The 20,163-nt window shown below is 42.9% G+C and overlaps 1 protein-coding gene across 1 annotated transcript; it reads left to right on the top strand.

The window, feature by feature from the left end:
* Positions 1–5,533: 5,533 nt before the first annotated feature.
* On the top strand, positions 5,534–10,396 carry P2RY4 (pyrimidinergic receptor P2Y4). The gene is given in 3 exon segments (XM_036411561.2): positions 5,534–5,621; positions 6,139–7,197; positions 7,200–10,396. Coding segments are annotated over 2 exon segments (1,095 nt in total). The 5' UTR covers positions 5,534–5,621; positions 6,139–6,146; the 3' UTR covers positions 7,244–10,396.
* Positions 10,397–20,163: the final 9,767 nt, after the last annotated feature.

The following is a 20,163-nucleotide window of genomic DNA, read 5'->3' as shown; positions in this document are numbered from 1 at the left end:
AGTCCTTCCAGTTAGGAAGTGATCACATCTCTAAGTGAGGAAAAGATCTGTTATTCAGTAAGGGATTGTAGCAGACAGGATTATTTATCAAATTATTAGCCATATCCCCTTCCTTTTTGTGGGCAGAACCCCCATTTTGGGGGTACTCCATCTTCTACTTGGTGTTCTGCTCTTCTAAGCTAGTCATGGTCATTTCATCCTTCTTTCCAGTGATAGATTTAATTATATGCTAATTATAGGCATGATAGGATTCAGGCCACTGAGATGTGAGGGAAGTATGCTGGGGATATTTTGGGAAAGATTTACTGAGTGATAAAAATAAGTGCACAGAATAGAGGCTTTCCTCTCCTACCTCTAAATATTACCATGTTTGGATGTAATGCCTGAGCTGCAGTAGTCACCTTGTGACCATGAGAGTTACTAAACAACATGTTGAGGGTTGCAGATCAGAAATATGGAAAGAAAGAAGAATTTTTTTTATAACAGTGTTGAACTAGCCAACTCCAAAGTTGCCCACTCCTGGGCTTAGATGCAATATAATGCATTTCCTTATTTTAAAGCCAGAAGAGTTTGAATTTTCTGTTATTGCAACGGAAGGCATACCAGAAAACTTAAGTGGGTTCTGGATCAGGGCATTGGCTCAGTGAGGGAGAATGGAAAGGAGACAGATGAATCAAATGGTAGAAAGAGAGACTTCCCATGCTGTCCTAGTTGCTGGACACAGCAGTACTGATCACTACCCTAAAGTTGTTAATAGCCTTGCTGGAGAGAAAGAATAAAGATTTAGAAAGCTACAGAAAAGACACTGGAACAAAACTAACTTTAATACAATCATACTAGTGGCCTGGTGCATGAAATTTGTGCAATTAAAAAGGGATTAATTAGAGGATATATTTTAATATTGCTATTTGCCCTTTCTCTATAATAAAAGTGTCAGAGATGAGAGAAAATTAGTAAAATGTATATGAACATCTTCCTCTTGTCAGAGTCTGAGGCATGCCACGGAACAGAGTCAAGTCCCCACCTACCTGCGGCACCTCAAAATTACAGGAGACCCAGACCCTGCTGACCCCACCCCATTGGGTGAGATCCAGACCCAGCTGGCCCCACCCTTGTGGGGGGGCACAGCCTCAGGGCCCGTGACAAGCCCTGCAGGTTTGGGGGGCGCAGCCTCAGGTTCCCGTAAGGCCCCGCTGGGTGAGGGGTGCAACCTTAGGTCCACTGTCAAACCCTGCCTGGCCAGGAGGCACAGCCTCAGGTCCCCCGGACCAGCACCCGGCAGGGGGTGCGGCCTTGGGACCCCCAGCACACCCTTAGGTCCCCTGGTTTGGCGCCAGGGCAGGGGGTGCTGCTTGAGGTCCCTTGGCCTGGCGCCAGAGTGGGTGGCACAACCTGAAGTCCCACAGCTTGGGCCGGGGTGAGGGGTGTGCTTTTGAGGGCCCCTGTCAAGCTCTGCCGGGTGGAGGACATGGTCTGAAATCCCCTGTCTAGCCCCACCGGGCAGGGAGCATGGTCTGAGGTCCTCCATTAAGCCCTGATGGGTGGGGGCCTTGGTCTGAGGTCCCCCATCAAGCCCCACCTGCTGAGGGGCCTAGGCTCAGGTCCCCCAGCCCCGGGGTGGGGGAATGCGGCCTGAGATCCCCCAGCCCAGGGCGGGGAGTGCACCTTGAGGTCCCCCATCAAGCCCTGCCCCTGCCTCCACCTCAGAAAAAGAGATTAGAAATCATGCCTTTCCCTTCTTTATGCCCCAAGGAAATAGCAACTATTGCAGAGAATTTGAGGGGCAAAGAGGGAAGGACTGGAAAAGACTAGAGAGTAGGAGAATGGAAGGATACCAACAATAATAGTATTTATACACTTATTTATCTTAGTAAGGGGAAAAAAGGTAATACACTTTGCCTGATATACTAAATTCTAGATATCAATGAGATAGCCAAGTGGATATGTCCCACAACAAACAATATATGGGAATCATTCAATTCAACAAACTATTAGTGAGTCATTCATTCACTTAACAGACACTTAATTGAACACCTAATATGTGAAAGATATCTGTTTTGTTATCTGTAAGCTAGAAGGAACATTTTTGAACCACAAGATATATAAATTTGGAGGGAAATACCTGGAAAATGCTTGAAAGACTTTGGAAAAGACAGAGGTAAAACCAGTTGTTTGTCCTCAAGGAGCTCTGGGTCTGGTGTGGGAAGAAATGAACAAAAACACTAGTGGGTATAATTCTAGGTAGTTTATGGTAAGTTTCATAATTTCAGTAGAAATCTTATTTAATAAAGAGGGAATATGCTAATTGACTGCCACACCCTCAAAGATGGTGGCTCCCACAGTCACAAGATGGCAGCGCCCAGTACCCCAGCCCGCCAGCCACCCAGGGCTGGCCCAAGATACAGGCAAGCCTCCGATGGTGGCTGCCCAGTCGCCCAGAGCCAATCCAAGGTTCAGGTAACCAGGGCTGGCAAAGGCATGTCAGCAGATGTGTGATGGGGCGTTGCCTTCCCCTGATCGCCTGGTCGCCACCTGTCCCTGAGGGCTCCTGGACTATGAGAGGGGGCAGGCTGGGCTGAGGAATCCCCCCTCCAGTGCATGAATTTTCATGTGCCAGGCCTCTAGTAAAATATAATACGAATATGAGATTAATTTTGATTATAGAGAGATCTGTATGTTGGTGCCTCATATGTCAATATAATTATTCATAACTTCTAAGTTAAATCTTGAGAGTGGATGTTGAGAGGGGGAGATAGATGAGAGGGCGTGGCAAAAGGGGAAGAGAGAAGAGGGGGAGGAGATTAGAAAAGGGGAGTGGAGGCTTTCGGAATAAGCCTTGGGGAAGGGTCCCACTTGGGGAAAGGAGGACAATAAGGAACCAGGGAAGGAGTCTGAAAGAATATCCACAGGAACAGGAGAACCAGAGTAATCCCTAAATCACAGTTACAAAAGTGAGGAAGAGCTTTGTAGAAGAGAGCAAGTCTGGACATCAGCATTGCATAAGGCACAAATAATTTCTTCTGGCCTCTGTAGCTTTAGCAGAAGCTGATTGGGGAACTTTGGAAGAGATCTTTTCCTGAAGTAGCCACTGGATGGTAGTGGCGGCAGCAGTGGCAGCTGTAGCTGTTTCCAGTAGAAACCTAGCAGAGTTAAGCCAGCTTGAAGCAGTGGGAACCAGGAGCTGGCTTAGTCTAGGGCTTTCCTAGTGTAGCTGATATTGGACTGACCCTTTGGGTCTATGCCATGCCTCAAATCACACTTGTCCACTGAAGTGGCCACCTCCATCCCTGGGAGCAAAGTAATGATACAAAATACTTTATGGATTAAGCAGCATTTTATGGTTTACAAAGTGCTTTCACACCTATTAACCAATTCAATATTCAGGAAACCCTAAATGGTTGGTATTATTATCCCCATTTCACTGGTGAGGACACTGAGTTAAAAGTGGTGTTCAGGGTCACACAACTCAAACAAGGAAGAACAAGAATTTGAATTCAACTCCATCTGGCTCCAAACACCTGATGCAGTATCACCATCTTCTATGTATCAAAGCTGTCAGCTGTTCAGGACTCAGGCTATAACTGCTTCCTCCATGCCTACCTTTTATTTGCCCCATACTGTGACACAGAGCAAAGAACTCCACATTTCCCCCATCCAGGTTTTCGGGCCTTCCAGGAGTTCTGAATTCTATATTCTAGAGTCTCTCTTGTAGGCCTGCCTCCTCCTCTCACTTGTAGGATCCAGCTGGGCAGCATTCTTAGGACTTGAAGATCAGGTTCAGAGTCCCCATTGTTTGCCAGTTCCCTTCAGAGTAGATCCTGCTCTAGCCTGCTCCCTTTCCCCAAGCACTACCCACTTTATCCTCAAAGGCCTACAGGCCCAGAGCTTGCCTCCTGTGCTTAAGACCTCCATAATCACTAAAACTGTAGATAGCCCCAAGAGCCCTGGGGTCCAGAACTCCTGACAATTAGGCATTCCTGGACACATGACTCTCAAACATTTAGGCTTTATCTGCTATATTTAGACCAGTATTGCCTGTAGTGATAGAGAGAGATGAGTTGATGTGTAGAAAGGGATGGAATCTGTAAGGGAGTTGGCTAGCATACGTGGAGAAGAGAAAACTGCCTCCTGGCCATCTCCTCTGACATAAAGTAATAAACATCTTGAAATATTGACAGGCTGAACATTGAACTCCCGATCCTTCCTCTTATAGTCGTCAATAACTCCATCTCTGTCAACATTAACTCATTCTTCCAGTTGCTCAGGCCAGAAATCTTGTAGTCATTCTTGACTCATCATCCCTTTTTTCACACACCCCACATCAGGAAATCTGGTATCTACTTTGAAAATCTCGCCATAATCTGACCACTTCACACCACTTTCACCAGCCTGGTCCACCATCATCTCTATTGGAAACAGCCTTGGAATTATTCTGCTTCCTGTGTCCCCAGCCCTGCAATCTATTCTCAACCTGGAGCTAGCCAGTGATTCTTCTGAAGTGTACATCAGTTTTCTCTTCTAAGCCCTACATGGCTTCCTATTCACTGAAAGTAAATGCCAAGAAGTCCTCACAATGGCTTCCAAGGACCTTCTAGATCTGGCCCCTGCCAAAGTCTCTGTCCTCATTTCTATGTTTCCTCTTCCTCACAACTTTTTATTCAAAAGTCACCTTAATATTTAAAACAGCAATCCTCTCTTCCTTCAGCATTCCCCTTTCCTCCTTTATTTTTTCTCTATAATAATGATCAAAATCTATTTTTACTTTGTTAATTTTATCTTTTCTCTTCCGCTAGTGTGTAAGCTTCATTAAAGTAGGAGTTTTTGTCTGTTCTGTTTACTAGAGTTGGGCCAAGTACATAGTTATCTCTCAGGATATATTTGCTTATCCATCAGTGGTTTATGGCCAGTGACTTAGAGAAGTGACTAAGCATAGTAATTAAGTACATGGATGCTAGAGCTTGGTTCAAGGGAAGGCCTGCTTGGGTTCAAATCTTAGTTCTATCACTAATTAACAAAATACTTAAACTCTCTGTGCCTTAGTTTTCTCATCAGCAAAATAGGAACAATAATATTACCCACTTCAATAGAGATCCTGGGGGCCATTAATAAGTGTAAAGCACTTAGTGCCTTGCACAGAGAAGGTGCTACATAAGCATTTGCTATAATCATATGTACATGGAGTTAAGATTTATATGAGAAGCTTAGATTTTATAAAATCTTTCAGTGTGTTATCTTGTAGTTGCCCATGTTAACATTTATTTCTCCTGTTCCTTCTCACACAGATTTTATGATCATCTTGTAGTTTTATTTAACTCAAGTAGCCTGGCTCTTTATCTGTTAACTTAGACGTTTCCTTGTGTACTCTCTCCCACAGTCATTTAGAAGCTGTTAAATAGTAATCTCGCTGGGCCTCTTTTGCAATCTATACAATGAGTGGGTTGGACTAGATAATCTTGATGGGCCCTTCTGGCTCTGACAGCCGCCCAGGACAGGAAGAGGGACAGGCCCCACCCCAACCCCGCCCCCAGGAATAGGCCCTCTGCCTGCTGAGGAGGAGGGTGACAGAGTCAGCTGGGCTCAGCTTCAAGGGGACAAGGTAGGAGACCTGCCAAATTTCTTGGGTAAGAGTGGTGATGGGGTTCCTGGGCTGGAGCAGGCATCAGAAGTAACTGTAGTACAAAGATTCTGGGAGCAGGGTGAGAGGAGAGGTGAAGTTCCCTAAAGGAGAGATGTTCTCTTCACAGGGACACAGCTGCTGTGATAGCTAGGAGGTAATTTGAGAGGTTGGGCATCTTCTCACGTTAGAGAGTCCTAGTAGGCCTCTACTCCCTTCAGCTAGCCAAGATCTGGAAGACAGAGTCAGCCCTAGAATAAGAATAACCAAAAAAAAAAATAAAATACTGACTGTCTTCCCAGCACTGCCTGCTACTCACCACTCCCCTGGCTGAACCAAGGGAATTTGGCCAGGGGCACAGCTGGCCTGGGTTACACCCAGATTTACTCCTCTCAGCTCAGCTCCTACTAATGCTTCAACCATTGCCCTCCCTGTTCTCCCCCCACCCCACCCCCCTGATCAGGACTGGGGGTAGGAGGGACAGGGAAGTCCAGTACCCTCACTTCTGCCTTTTTCACCTCTAGGAGGGACCATGGCCAGTGCAGAATCCTCACTGCTCACAACCCCAGGGCCCAACTCAGATCCTGGCAACAGTGAGGTGGAGCTGGACTGCTGGTTTGATGAAGAGTTCAAGTTCATCCTGCTGCCTGTGAGCTACGCAATTGTCTTCGTGCTGGGTCTAGTCCTCAATGCTCCAACTCTCTGGCTCTTCCTCTTTCACCTCCGACCCTGGGATGCAACGACCACCTACATGTTCCACTTGGCTTTGTCAGACACTTTGTATGTGCTGTCACTGCCCACCCTCGTCTACTATTATGCAGCCAGAAACCACTGGCCCTTTGGCACTGAGCTCTGCAAGTTCATCCGCTTCCTCTTCTACTGGAACCTCTACTGCAGTGTCCTTTTCCTCACCTGCATCAGTGTGCACCGCTACCTTGGAATCTGCCACCCCCTGAGAGCAATACGTTGGGGCCGCCCAAGACTTGCAGGCCTTCTCTGCCTGGCAGTTTGGTTGGTTGTAGCCAGCTGTCTTGTACCCAATCTGTTCTTTGTCACAACCAGCTCCAGGGGGGATACCATCCTGTGCCATGACACCACTCGGCCTGAGGAGTTTGACCATTATGTCCACTTCAGCTCAATAATCATGGTGCTGCTCTTTGGCATACCCTGCGTGGTCACTCTTGTCTGCTATGGGCTCATGGCCCGGCGCCTGTATCGGCCTTTGCCAGGGGCTGCCCAGTCATCTTCTCGTCTGCGTTCTCTCCGCACCATTGCAGTGGTTCTGACTGTCTTTGCTGTATGCTTTGTGCCTTTCCACATCACCCGCACCATTTATTACATGGCAAGGCTGTTGGAAGCTGATTGCCAGGTGCTGAACATTGTCAATGTGGTATACAAAGTGACCCGGCCTCTGGCCAGCGCCAATAGCTGCCTGGATCCTGTGCTCTACTTGCTCACTGGGGACAAGTATCGTAGGCAGCTCTGGAGGCTCTGTAGTGGTGGTACCTCCCAGCCCCCCAGGGCTGCCTCCTCCCTGGCACTAGTGTCCCTGCCTGAGAGTAGCAGCTACAGGAGGACAACAGCTTCCAGGACAGTGGCTGCGCTACCCCTAGGGCAGAAAAATTGTAGCACTGGAAGCCTGGAAGGAAGAGAAAAGGGGGTGAGTGCAGGGCAGAGGTGAGGGATCCTCATGGTGACAACTCAAATTGTTGCCTCCTCTTCATTCCCAGGTTCTGGTGAGAGACCCTCCCTCTGAGGGTTAGGGGGAGCCAGGAAAATCATGTGTGATCCCCATCTCTCATAAATCCTTCAGTTGTCCTCTACTTTTTAGCCAAAGGCAGTAGCAGCCACTCTTTCTCCTCTACATCTTCCTCTAAGTTTCCTTGGGCCATTGGTCCTGTTTCTTGATCCTAGGAGACTTCCTGGAACCCTTCCCCAGCTTTCCTTTCTCCCACATCCTTGTATAGCATGCTTTACTCCAGTCAGACCAGAGCATTCAAGTGGAAGAGTGGAGAAGCTGGAGTAATCTCAGGGTTGGCCTGATTTATCTGACAGTGACAGCCAGAACCAGGAGGTAGGGGCACTAGCATGTCACAAATGCCAAGGATCTGACATATGTAGCTCCCATAACCACTTCCTGGTTTCCCTGTGAGGACAAGATAGTCTGGCCTACTTAGATGCTGAAATAGGGCACAATCCAAGACAGCCTGCAGGGTCTCCACATGCAGCTGGAGGCATGGCACTGTTGAACTGGTGTGTAGCTGTAGGTAGAGAGGGAACCCTGAGTCTTACCATGGGCTGGGAATTTTGAAGAGCTTCGAGGGCAGGGCCCAATCTGATAAAAGACTTTGGAACAGGAATGTGACAGGACCTCCTTTATGAAGTTTGCTGAGAGCATATTTGACACTTCTGTATGTAATGAAAGGAGGAGGGGAATGGCTCAGAATGGGAGGGAAGATCTTTCATGTCTATGGCTGTAAGTTCCAGCATCAAGGGTAGAGCAGGTTTGTGCAGAGGTTGGGGGTGGTGACAGGGATTGACGTCAGTGTTCACTGGTTTCTTCCATTTCTCTAGCTCCTGCCCTAGATAAAAAATAAACCTGTCACCAGTTATTTCAGATCAGGATTTAGTGTTTTGAGGCCAGAGAAGGGCACTGGACCAGGACAGCTCCCCCTCAGAGTCTCCCATTTAGTCACCCACCCTCTCCCAGCTGCGTCTTAGTGCTTAAGGGCTTATGGATATGGGGCGGGGGGAGGTTATGGAACTTGGGGAGCTAATTCCCAAGCATTGGGAAGTAAGAGTTTCTGGGCAGGCTTTCATGAGAAGGGTGGAATCACATTTCTAGGAAACCCCTTCTGAAATGGCCTTCCAGCCCATTGGTCTCCTGAGTCTTCAGCTTTCCTTTTCTTTTGCCCCACCCTTGCTGACCTGCCTCTGATCTTCACTTATCTATTAGCTTACTCAGTCTTACTAGTTCTCTCTGGAAAGGAAGGTTGGGACTGGTCTGGAGAAATAAAATGACTTCAATGCCCCCGAGTTCCCTTTTCCATTCCTTTTAAGTGTGCTCTTTTCCTCCCTAGATATCCAGGACCCTGCTGCTACCTGAGACCCTTTCTTTTAGGAGTAAATGAACTGGCCTTCTTACTAGTCTCCCAGTCTCATAGCCACTGCCTAAACTGTTACACAACCTGCTCCTCATCTGTACTCACTTCCTTTTATCCCTATGACCACAGCCTCCTTGTCCATTACCTCTCCTACCCACAATCTCCACCCATGAAAGCTGCTCTTTCCATTATAACAGACCCAGCCTCCTCCATTTCACCATTTCATTTAACTCCCATATGCTTAATTGAGACTAAATCCCCAGACTTTGTGGTCTGCTAGTTTAAGACTACCTTTCCTCTTACTCCAACCTTAGTTAAATATCTTGATTTTCACCGTGTGCCAACCTTCTCCTCTCTCCTAGACTGTAGGATACTGCATATGAAGCCAGAACACAAGTATGGCTTAACCCACTAAAACTTTTTGTCTTGGAATTTCATCTAAACCTCCATCCTTTTTAGTCTGCTGAGTTCCTAATGAACATTCCAGAGAGATTGTTTCCTATCTTTCCCACTTTCTCAAGACACCAATTTCATCCTACCCTATGATCTCTTAAGATTTACTTGCCTCCTGGGCCATTGGTTCTGTTTCTTGAGGCTTCCTAGAATTGAGAAACTAATACCTCAACTTCTTTCTGCTTCATTTAGGATAACTCTAGTTCTATATCCATCCCATCTTTCTCCCTTTCTTCCCTGAAGTCTCAGAATAAGAGATGGCCTCTTGTTTTTTTCTTTTGTGTATATCTTTCTTCATCATTTTTCATTTCTTCCATAACTAATTTTGTTCTGTCTTAAAATACACAAACACACACACACCAAAAGGCAACCAAATGAAAATAAAGCATTACCACTGACATCTTAATTCTGCCGTCTCTTCTAGCTATCATTCTATTTATCTTATTCATTTCACTGTCATTTCTAGAAAGAGTACCATAAAGCTTGTTTCCTCACCACAAAGTCACCTCTTAACTCTCTTAATTTGGTTTCCTTTCTATACTTTTTTTTTTTGTATCTAGAACACAAATTACCTTATAAGATCTTTAATGATCTTTTTTTCTACCATTATTGTTTTTGACTTCTCTATGATGTCCTTTTGCATATTCCCTTTAAATTTTTTTGTGTATTTTATTTTTAAAATTTATCTTTATTGCTGAAAGTATTACAGATGTCCTCTTTTCCCTCCTATTGATTCCCTCCACCTCACTCCCTCCCCCCCCCCCCAGGCCTTCACCGCACTATTGTCTGAATCCATGGGTTATGCACATGTAAATTCTCTGGTTAATCTCTTCCTGCATAAAAACAGCACTAAAAATTCCACTATGACAACATCAAAGGAAATTTTTAAAGAAAATAATCACCTGTATTTTGAAGCTCTCAACAATTGCTTTCATTTTTTCATGTCCATGCTTTTTCAGTTTGTATAATACATACATATTTTATATAAGTATAATCATAGTGGACATATTTTTTGAAATTCTGCAAAAATATTTTATTGTAAATAGTCTCTTTATGCTGCAGTCTTTCCTGTTCATCATTTTCAATGACTGCATAAAATTGTACCTATCAGTAGATTATACTTTATTAGACTATTCCCCTATTATTGGACATTTAGGTGACTCTCAATTTTTCTGTGCTTTGAATATCTTAATGCATATGGCTTTTTTCTTCTTTGTAATTCTATTCCTAGGACAAGTTCCCAGGAGTGGAACTGCCAGATCCAAGAACATGAACATTTTCAAAAGGACTGCACAAATCTGCAACACCACAATGATACATGAGTTTTTCCAGTTTTCTTACAGCTCTAGCATTGGACTTGATAATAAATCTTTTGGAGTGATTTAAACATTAATTTGTTAATTTCACTGCTTTGGCTACTCATGGGATTGAACACTTTCCCATGTGTTTACCATTTGCATTTCCTCTTGTGTTAACTATTTGTTCACATCCTTCTTCAATGGGCATTTTAGTGGTATTCTTGTGTATCTAAATATATTCTTTAACATACATATTAACCCTTATCATATTTGAGATATATAATTTCTTCCATTTATTGTAGTACTTTTAATTTTAGTTTCTTATTTTATCCCCCTGGTTTAAAATTTATCTACTTCTACTTTTATCTCTCTCATTACTTCCTCTCTCTTTGCTGGATTCTCTTTATCCTTTACTCCCTAAAGTGGACAAAATTACAAGCTCTGTCATAGTAATAGCATTTGGGGATTATTTAACCCCACCCCCTATCAGATCCTTGATTTTTTTTTTTTGGAGAAAAAAAAAATATATATATATATACACACACAGGAATACAACTTAATTGACTCATAATCCTTGAATACTGTAAAAATCTTTCAGGGCCTGAGCACTCCCTCATTTTAAAGAGGACAAAACAGGCCCATAGATATGACTTGCCAGTGACTTATCAAATTAGTGGCAGAGCAGGGACTAAGTTTCAGGTTTCCTGATTCCCAGAGATCCTTCCATAAGCTTGAAAACTTTCAGGCAACTTAATCTGTTCTCCCTGTTCCATGAGATTCTGGAATTTCTTTCTTCATCATGTCAATTACAATTTTATTATCTCAGCGCTATCATTCTAATATTGGCTCTTGTCACTTTATCCTTGACTGACAGTCTCAGCCTCCTAATTGATCTTACTCACCTCCAGTCTCTTCTCACAAGATTGCATCATATACAATGCATAATGCCAGATGAATTGGCCCAAACACTGCTTTCACTCTATTACTCAATAGTCTTTCATGGTTCACCTATGTCTACAAGACAAATTGAAATTCTTTAGTCAGAAATTCAAGAGGGCTTTTTTCAATCTTATTTTCCATTCTTCCCAAATACAAATTTATTTTCTTCCACTCATTTGATCTCCTCATTCTTTCTCCAAATAAAACTTGCACTTTCCTACCTCTGTACCTTTATTCTTCCTAGACTAGAATGCTTTACCTTTATGCCTCCCCACACTAGAATGCCTTCCTTTCCTTCTCCCACTGTCTTTTTTTCTACTTCGTTACCAAGGCCACTTCCTCTTTGAGACCTTCTCTGCAGAATCTCACCCAGTGAACTTTCTAGTCACTCCTATGGTTATTATATCTATAAGTCATTTGTCACTTTTATTGTCTTTTGCTATCTTTTTTTTTTTTTTTTCTTCTTCTTCTTCTTCTTCTTTGGGGAGAGATGTCTGTGACGGATCCTGGTGAGGGGTCTATCTTTTGCTATCTTATATAATAAAAGGGTAATATGCAAATTGATTGAATTGTGGAATGACCGGTAACTAGGATGCACACTGACCACCAGGGGCAGACGTTCAATGCAGGAACTGCCCCCTGGTGGTCAGTGTACTCCCACAGGGAGAGCGCTGCTCAGCCCAAAGCTGGGATGATGACTGGTGATTGCAGCAGAAGTGGTGGGAGTCGGACATTCCCCAAGGGCTCCCAGGCTGCGAAAGGGCACAGGCTGGCCTGAGGGACCCCCACACCAGAGTGCATGAATGTGGTGCACCGGGTCTTTAGTTATTTATACTATTATCATGTTAAATAGCAATTTAACTCTTGATGCATGTCTGTTTGGGTTCCCACCTGTAAACACCTTGATTTACTGTGATAGAAAGAAAAGAGCATAGGACGGAAAGTCAGAAGACCCAAGTTTGAGCCCTGGTTATGAAGTGGGACTCGTGTGTGTGACTGGGACGAGTCGCTCAGACTCTCTGAGCCACAATTTGATCATCTGTAAAATGAGGATCATGTCAGCTTTAAGTATTTCAAATTGTGGCCATCTCTGCAAATTTAGAGATTTAAGCAAATATAAGTAGTTGTTATTATATCATCTCATTTGCTTAATAAATGATGCTTAATAAATATTTGTTGAATGATTACATGTCAATAATTCAGTTTAATGTTTCTTCTCGGGTATATTCCCATGTTAAAGGGCCGCAGGAACCCTAAGTGCATCTTTAGTAACAGTGGGAGTAGGGAGGGCATTGTATTTGAAGAAAAGTAGGAACTGTTCAGGATCTCTCACATCCCACTACATGGCTATTCACTACTTGGTCCATCGGTAAGGCTAGATCTGAAGTGAAGAATAGGAGAAGGTGGTACACCTGAACTTTCACTTTCCCCACATTTTCTACTTTTTACTTATTTATTTTTTAAATATATTTTATTGATTTTTTTACAGAGACGAAGAGAGAGGGATAGAGAGTTGGAAATATCGATCAGCTGCCTCCTGCCCACCCCCTACTGGGGATGTGCCCGCAACCAAGGCACATGCCCCTGACGGGAATTGAACCCGGGACCCTTCAGTCCACAGACCGAAGCTCCACCACTGAGCCAAACCGGTTTCGGCACATTTTCTACTTTTTAATCCTACAATCCCTAACTACCATGTTTTCCCGAAAATAAGACCTACTTACAGGTTTCCTTCTGAGTGAAATATAAGGCATCCCCCCGAAAATAAGGACCCCCCTAGGCTAAACATGAGAGATTTGGTCCACTGATTCTGAAAGAAATGGAGTCACAAGAAATTCACCAGGAAATTCAGGAATTGGATTGTTATGATGATGTTCCAGAAGATGATGACATGATTGTCATTGAATAAATGAGTAAATTCTTGATACTATAGGATTCACAGTTTGTCTGATTTGTGTTGACAACTATCGTATTACCGTACCATATACAGGTAATAAATTTCCTTTATTTTCATTTAACAATAAATGTGTTCCGTATTCTTCTTCATGGAAAAATAAGACATCCCCTGAAAATAAGACCTAGCACATCTTTGGGAGCAAAAATTAATATAAGACACTGTCTTATTTTTGGGGAAACAGGGTAGTTAGGCTAAATGCTTCACCTGAGACTGTTCTCCTTCATTGATGGGATGAAAGCTAGCATTTTGGTGAAGGAAGTGATGAGTAGTAGAGATAATAAGCAATTGTAGTCAGACAACCAGACTTGGCTTTGAATCATTGATGTTCAGTTTCTTAATCTCTCTGGGATTCAGTTTTCTCATTGGTAAATTGGGGATAGTAATAGGTCTTTGGCAGGGCTGTTGTGAAGTGTTAATGGAATAATAAAATAAATAAACATTACTTATAGTGCCTGTGCATAGAAACCTCCTTTCACCAGTTCTCAACTTTAGTGTAGCTGGACAAGGAATCAGAATTCTAGATTTTGATTTGGTGCTGCTTAGTAGTGATAGTCAAGATCATGATAAAGAATGAACCCTTGAGTGTGAGAAGCTGAAGGCTAATAATTGATCACTGAGAGATGACCACAGTGATGGATAGGGAGGAGATAGCATTGTACCAAGGGATAAGAGAGTTTCAAAAAAGAAGGACTTATATAAGTTTTTTTTTTAATCTCTTTGAACAAAAGAAAAATATTAAGAAATCAAGCAAAGGGAATGGAGGAGGCAGGTGTTTGATATTTCTCTCTCTCCCTCTCCTTTTCACTCTCTAAAATAAATGAAAACATACTTAGAAAAAGAAAGCAAGCAACAATATCAAATGCCTAAAAGAATTTTGGGAGGATGAGACACTCAGAAAGATAATGAAAAATACTTGATTTCCTGCCAACCTGAATCTATACATACAAAGGATATTAGCCAATGGCATTATCTAAAGAGGCTAATCTCAACTTTTGTAACCAAGATCTGTTCACATGTGTTTATATTCCTCTTTCCCTTTGAGTTCCCTAGGTGCCTTTACCTCTTTCCATAGATGTAAGAATAACCCACTTGAATGGTGACTTGCTGAAACCTACAGAGCTAATATTCCCAGTATGAGCTGAGTTGTGGTTTGTCACTAAAAGAAAGTGCAACCAAAAACCGAGTCTGTCTATGAGGGCACTCTTATGTATTTGATTGCAAGAGCTTATGTATTTAGGTCACAAAGAACGAAGAAGACAAATTATTTCTCCTGAATTAAACTGTAAATTATTAAAATATGACAACTCTTCAAGAGAAGTAGAGAGATGAAATCTTTTCTGGGGCTGGCTGGTTATTACTGTAAAATTTGTACCACAATTTGAGGCCATACCCATACTCTTATATCTACAGTTGGAAAGAAGAAATCAAATGTACTTGGAAAACTCAAGAGAAAAATCAACTCATGCTCTCTCAGAAGACATCATGCTGCTGGCACCTGGTCAATTTGTGTATTTCATTAATATTTAACTCACTGCTCATTGTAAGCCTCATTCTCTTTACTACCAATAGTCCTTTACCTACAATGTTAATAAAACATTTCTTTTTACTCATTCAGACTTGCAAGATTCCTTTCCAGAAGATAGCAATGGTTCTTTGAGGATTTGATCTAAGTTTTTTGTCTTTATTTATAAGTTTTTTTTTGGTCTTTATTCATTTCTCTAATACACTCTCTCAAAACACACATTCCAGGATGGTAATTGGTATTACTAAGTTTTTAAAGGATTGGGTTAAGCAATAAGAAGAATTCTTTAGAGCACATGTGTCAAACACAAGGCCCGTGGGCCAAATCCGTCCCGCCAGGCCTTGCAATGTGGCCCACACCGCGCTGTCATCACTGCACTCCGCTGCGTTTCCATCACAATGACAGTTTATGACTGTTCAGTAAACCATTCGGCCCACGATTTAGGCTGGATTTTAGATTTTGGCCCCTTCTCTGATTGAGTTCGACACCCCTACTTTAGAGCCTTTAACTTCATAATATCCATGGTGACTTTCTAAGAGGAAGGGTTTCTATATGTGATATCTACCAAACTTACTGACCAATGGAACTTTACTTCTTCTTTCCTGAGGTTCATCTCAAGTACTTACTGCTCTAGAAATGGAAATCTAATATTTTGATCCTACTTGATCAAAGGACAGGAGTTACCTTATGTTTCCTGTTCTCCTAGATTTCTTGCTCTCCACCATGGGCAGATACAGAACTGGAAAAGAAAAGTACTTTCTTGCCCAGCTGGTGTGCTTCAGTAGTTGAGCAGCATCCTATGAACCAGGAAGTCACAGTTTGATTCTTGGTCAGAGCACATGTCTGGGTTGTAGGCTTGATCCCCAGTAGGGAGTGTACAGAAGTCATCACTGGTGTTTCCATCTCTTGCTCCCTCTCACTTCCTCTCTGAAATCAATAAAAATATTTTTTTAAAAAGAGAAAATACTTATTCTTTTAAATTTAATAAATATTTATTGCTCAGATTATTACAATTGTTTCTCCTTCCCTCTACCCAGTTCTCACCCCACCCTCTGGCCTTATCTCCCCCTCCTTTGTCCTCATCCATAGGTGTATGATTTTAGTCCAGTCTCTTCCTGTACCCCCCACACCCCTTTCCCCTGATAATTATCAATACATTCCCTTTCCTTGCCCCCGATTCTATTCACCAGTTTATTCTGTTCCTCAGATTTTTAATTCACTTGATTTTTAGATTCACTTGTTGGTAGGTATGTATTTGTTGATCATAATTTTTATCTTTACTTTCTTCTTCTTCTTCCTCTTCTTAAAGAATACCTTTCAGCATTTCATGTAATACTGGTTTGGTGGTGATGAACTCCTTTAGCTTTTTCTTATCTGTGAAGCTCTTTATCTGACCTTCAATTCTGAATGATAACTTTGCTGGGTAGAGTAATCTTGGTTGTAGGTTCTTGCTATTCAACACTTTGAATATTTCTTGCCACTTCCATCTGGCCTGCATAGTTTCTGTTGAGAAATCAGCTGACAGTCTTATGGGTGCTCCCTTGTAGGTAATTAACTTTTTCTCTTGCTGTTTGTAAGATTCTCTCTTTGTCTTTTGCCCTTGGCATTTTAATGATGATGTGTCTTGGTGTGATCCTCTTTGGATTCCTTTTGTTTGGGGTTCCGTGTGCTTCCTGGACTTGTAAGTCTATTTCTTTCACCAGCTGGGGGAAGTTTTTGCTCATTATTTCTTCAAATAGGTTTTTAGTATCTTGCTCTCTGTCTTCTTCTGGCACCCCCATAATTCTGATGTTGGAATGCTTGAAGTTGTCCCAGAGGCTTCTTACACTATCTTCAACTTTCTGGATTATCTTCTCTTTTTGCTTCTCTGGAGGAGTGCCCTTTGTCTCTTTGTATTTCAAATCTTTGACTTGATTCTTGCATTCCTCTAGTCTGCTATTGGGTCTCTGTATATTTTTTATTTCAGTCAGTGTATGTTTAATTTCTAGTTGGTCTTTTTTTTCATATCCTCGAGGGTCTCCTTAAATTTATTGGTCTTTTCTAGGAAATTCTTGAAAAACCTTATAACCGTGGTTTTGAACTCTATATCCAGTCTTTTGTTCTCCTCCATTTCTTTCATTTGTGATCTGTTTCCTTGTCTCCTCTTTTTCGCTACTTCCTTGAGTTGGTAGGGTGGCTTTGTGTGCTTGGTGTCTTATATGGCCCAGTGGGTCAGCCTCCCAGTTACCTGAGGTGGACACTCTTAGTGCACCCCTTTGTGGACTGTGTGTACAGCCTTGTTGTACAATAGTTAAGTCTTGATTGTTGTTGGTATCACTGGGAGGAATTGACCTCCAGGCCAATTGGATGTGAGTATCAGCTGTGTCTATGCTGAGATACCTTCTGTATTGGAAACAGTTTTATAGGACCAGACTTGCAAAATTGCAAAAGTTTTTGTGCTCAGCTTGGATAAGGCAGAGTCTCAGGGCTGAGCTGACAGTCTTGGCTACCCATCAGCCCTGCCCTTGTGCATGCGCCTCAGACCTCTGCCTTCCATGGATCCCCTGAGTTTCTGCCTAAGAGTCCAGGTTCCCCCTGTAAGAGTGTGGGTCCCACAGGGGCTCACCTGGAACTGGGTTTCAGTGTAGTTGGAACTGGGATTCAGTGCAGTCAGGAGCTTCTGACTCCTTCCGCTACGGAGGGGCTGTGGCAACCTCCACAGTCAGACCTCTCTGTGTGCACTTAACGCATGTGTGTGTGCCTCTAGAGCCTGCCTTCTGTGTCTCCCGGCTCTCCTGAATCTCCCAGTCTCTGAGTCTCCAGGTGCCTTTCTCTACAGTCCAGACTCCACCCGTACGAGCCTGGGTCCACAGGGTTTGGGCTGGAACTGGGGTTCAATGCAGTCAGAACTGAGGTTCAGTGCAGTTGGGGGATTCCTTTCCCCTCTTGCCAGCCAGGCACTTGTCCACCCTTTCTTTCTGCTCTTGAGCTCGCATCTCCCTAACTCAGCACTTTGTGGCTCTTCTGATTCGTGAGCCTTTCTCTTTCTTTCTCGTTATAGAGTTTCTACTCAGCCAGCTTTCCTGTGATTTTGGATGATGTCCTTTCTGTCTTTTAGTTGTTGTTTTGAAATCGTTGTGCAAGGTGGCAGTTTAGGTGCTTACCTAGGCCGCCATCTTGGTTTCTCCAAAAATACTTCTTTTTGCAGGAAATACCCTTGCTTTTCAAATCCAAAGAAAGACTCCTTCTTCTCCTAACAAAACATAAAATATTTTTCCTGCAAATCTTTCTCTTTTCTCTCTCTTTTGTTAATCCTCACTTGAAGATCTCTCTCTCTTTCTCTCTCCCTCTCCAAAGACAACCAATAACATATCTGTAGTTGAACAAATTGTGTTTATTACTCATTTCTGTGTGGGAGAACACATGTCATGGGAACCATGGGATGTTTCAGTGAGAGGGTTTGGGGGAGGCTCTAAGGAGGTGAGGGTTCACTCTAGATTGAATACTGTGAAAAACTGGGGAAAATTCAATGATTAGTTATCTCAATGAATCTTATTTACAGAGAGGAGAACAAGGATAAAGATTTTATAATTTTTAAAATTGATTTTAGAGGGTGTCCCAGATAAGGGTGGGGTTCCCTTGGGGCAGGGGGCGGACTGAGCAAGGGGCCTATGGTGGTTTGCAGGCTGGCCACGCCCCCCAGCTACCCAAGTGGAGACCCTGGTATCTGGGATATAGTTATTTTCTACAATTGAAACTTTGTAGCCTTGAGCAGAGCCAAGCCTCCTGCTTGCTCCATGGCAACCAGCCCTTTCTGTTTGGATTTGTTTACCTTCTATAATTGAAACTTTGTAGCCTTGATAGGAGGCTTAGGCCAGCAAGGGCAGGTGGAAATCTTGGCTTCCTCCATTGCCTGGGAAATGCCTCTCTCCTGCTCTCTGTGGTTATAGCCATCTTGGTTGGTTTTATTTGCATACTCGCTCTGATTGGCTTGTGGGCGTGGCTTGTGGGCATGGCGGTGGAGCGGATTGATGGTTAATTTATATATTACTCTTTTATTACCCTGCTTCCCCCAAAATAAGACAGTGTCTTATATTAATTTTTTCTCTCAAAGTTGCGGTAGGTCTTATTTTCAGGGGATGTCTTATCTTTCCATGCACGAGGTCTTATTTTCAGAGGATGTCTTATTTTCGGGGAAACACGATAGATAGAATATAAACTATAATTTATTTTTTCTATTTTTTTCTTTATTGATTAAGGTATTACAAAAGTGTCCTTATTGCCCATTGTTCCCCCATCCCTCCAGTCCTGCCCTCACCCTCACCCCCTGTTGTCTGCATCCATCGCTTATGCTTATTTGCATTCATACAAGTCTTTTGGTTGATCTCTCCCCCTTACCCCAACCCTCCCCTACCTTTCCTCTGAGGTTTAAGCATATGATCAATGTTTCTCTGTCTCTAGATCTGTTTTTGTTCATTGTTTTTTGATGAGTGAGATCATGTGATATTTATATTTCTCTGACTGACTTATTTCTCTTAACATAATGCTCTCCAGCTCCATCTATGCTGTTGCAAATGGTAGGAGTTCCTTCCTTTTTAAAAAAAATATATATTATTGATGTTTTACAGAGAGGAAGAGAGAGGGATAGAGAGTTAGAAACATCAATGAGAGGGAATCATTGATCACTGCCTCTTGCACACCCCCTACTGGGGATGTGCCTGCAACCAAGGTACATGCCCTTGACTGGAATCGAACCCAGGACCCTTCAGTCTGCAGGCTGATGCTCTATCCACTGAGCTAAACCCGTTTCAGCAGGAGTTCCTTCCTTTTAATAGAAGCATAGTATTCCGTTGTGTAGATGTACCAAAGTATTTTAATCCACTCATCTGCACATGGGCACTTAGGCTGTTTCCAAATCTTATCTATGGTAAATTGTGCTTCTATGAACATAGGGGTGCATATGTCCTTTCTGATTGGTGTTTCTAGTTTCTTGGGATATATTCCTAGAAGTGGTATCACTGGATCAAATGGGAGTTCCATTTTTAGTTTTATGAAGAAACTCCATACTGTTCTCCATAGTGGCTGCACCAGTCTGCATTCCTACCAGTAGTGCACAAGGGTTTCTTTTTCTCTGCATCCTCAACAGCATTTGTTATTTGTTGATTTGTTGATGATAGCCATTCTGACAAGCTTGAGATGGTACCACATTGTTGTTTTGATTTGCATCTTTCAGATGATTAGTGACTTTGAATATGTTTTTATATTCTCTTGGCCTTCCTTATGTCTTCTTTTGAAAA

The sequence above is a fragment of the Pipistrellus kuhlii genome, unplaced genomic scaffold (genome assembly GCF_014108245.1).
Source record: "Pipistrellus kuhlii isolate mPipKuh1 unplaced genomic scaffold, mPipKuh1.p scaffold_m20_p_40, whole genome shotgun sequence".
NCBI lineage: Eukaryota > Metazoa > Chordata > Mammalia > Chiroptera > Vespertilionidae > Pipistrellus > Pipistrellus kuhlii.
The sequence above is the reverse complement of the archived record's forward strand: the minus strand, read 5'-3'. Positions and strand labels throughout refer to the sequence as shown.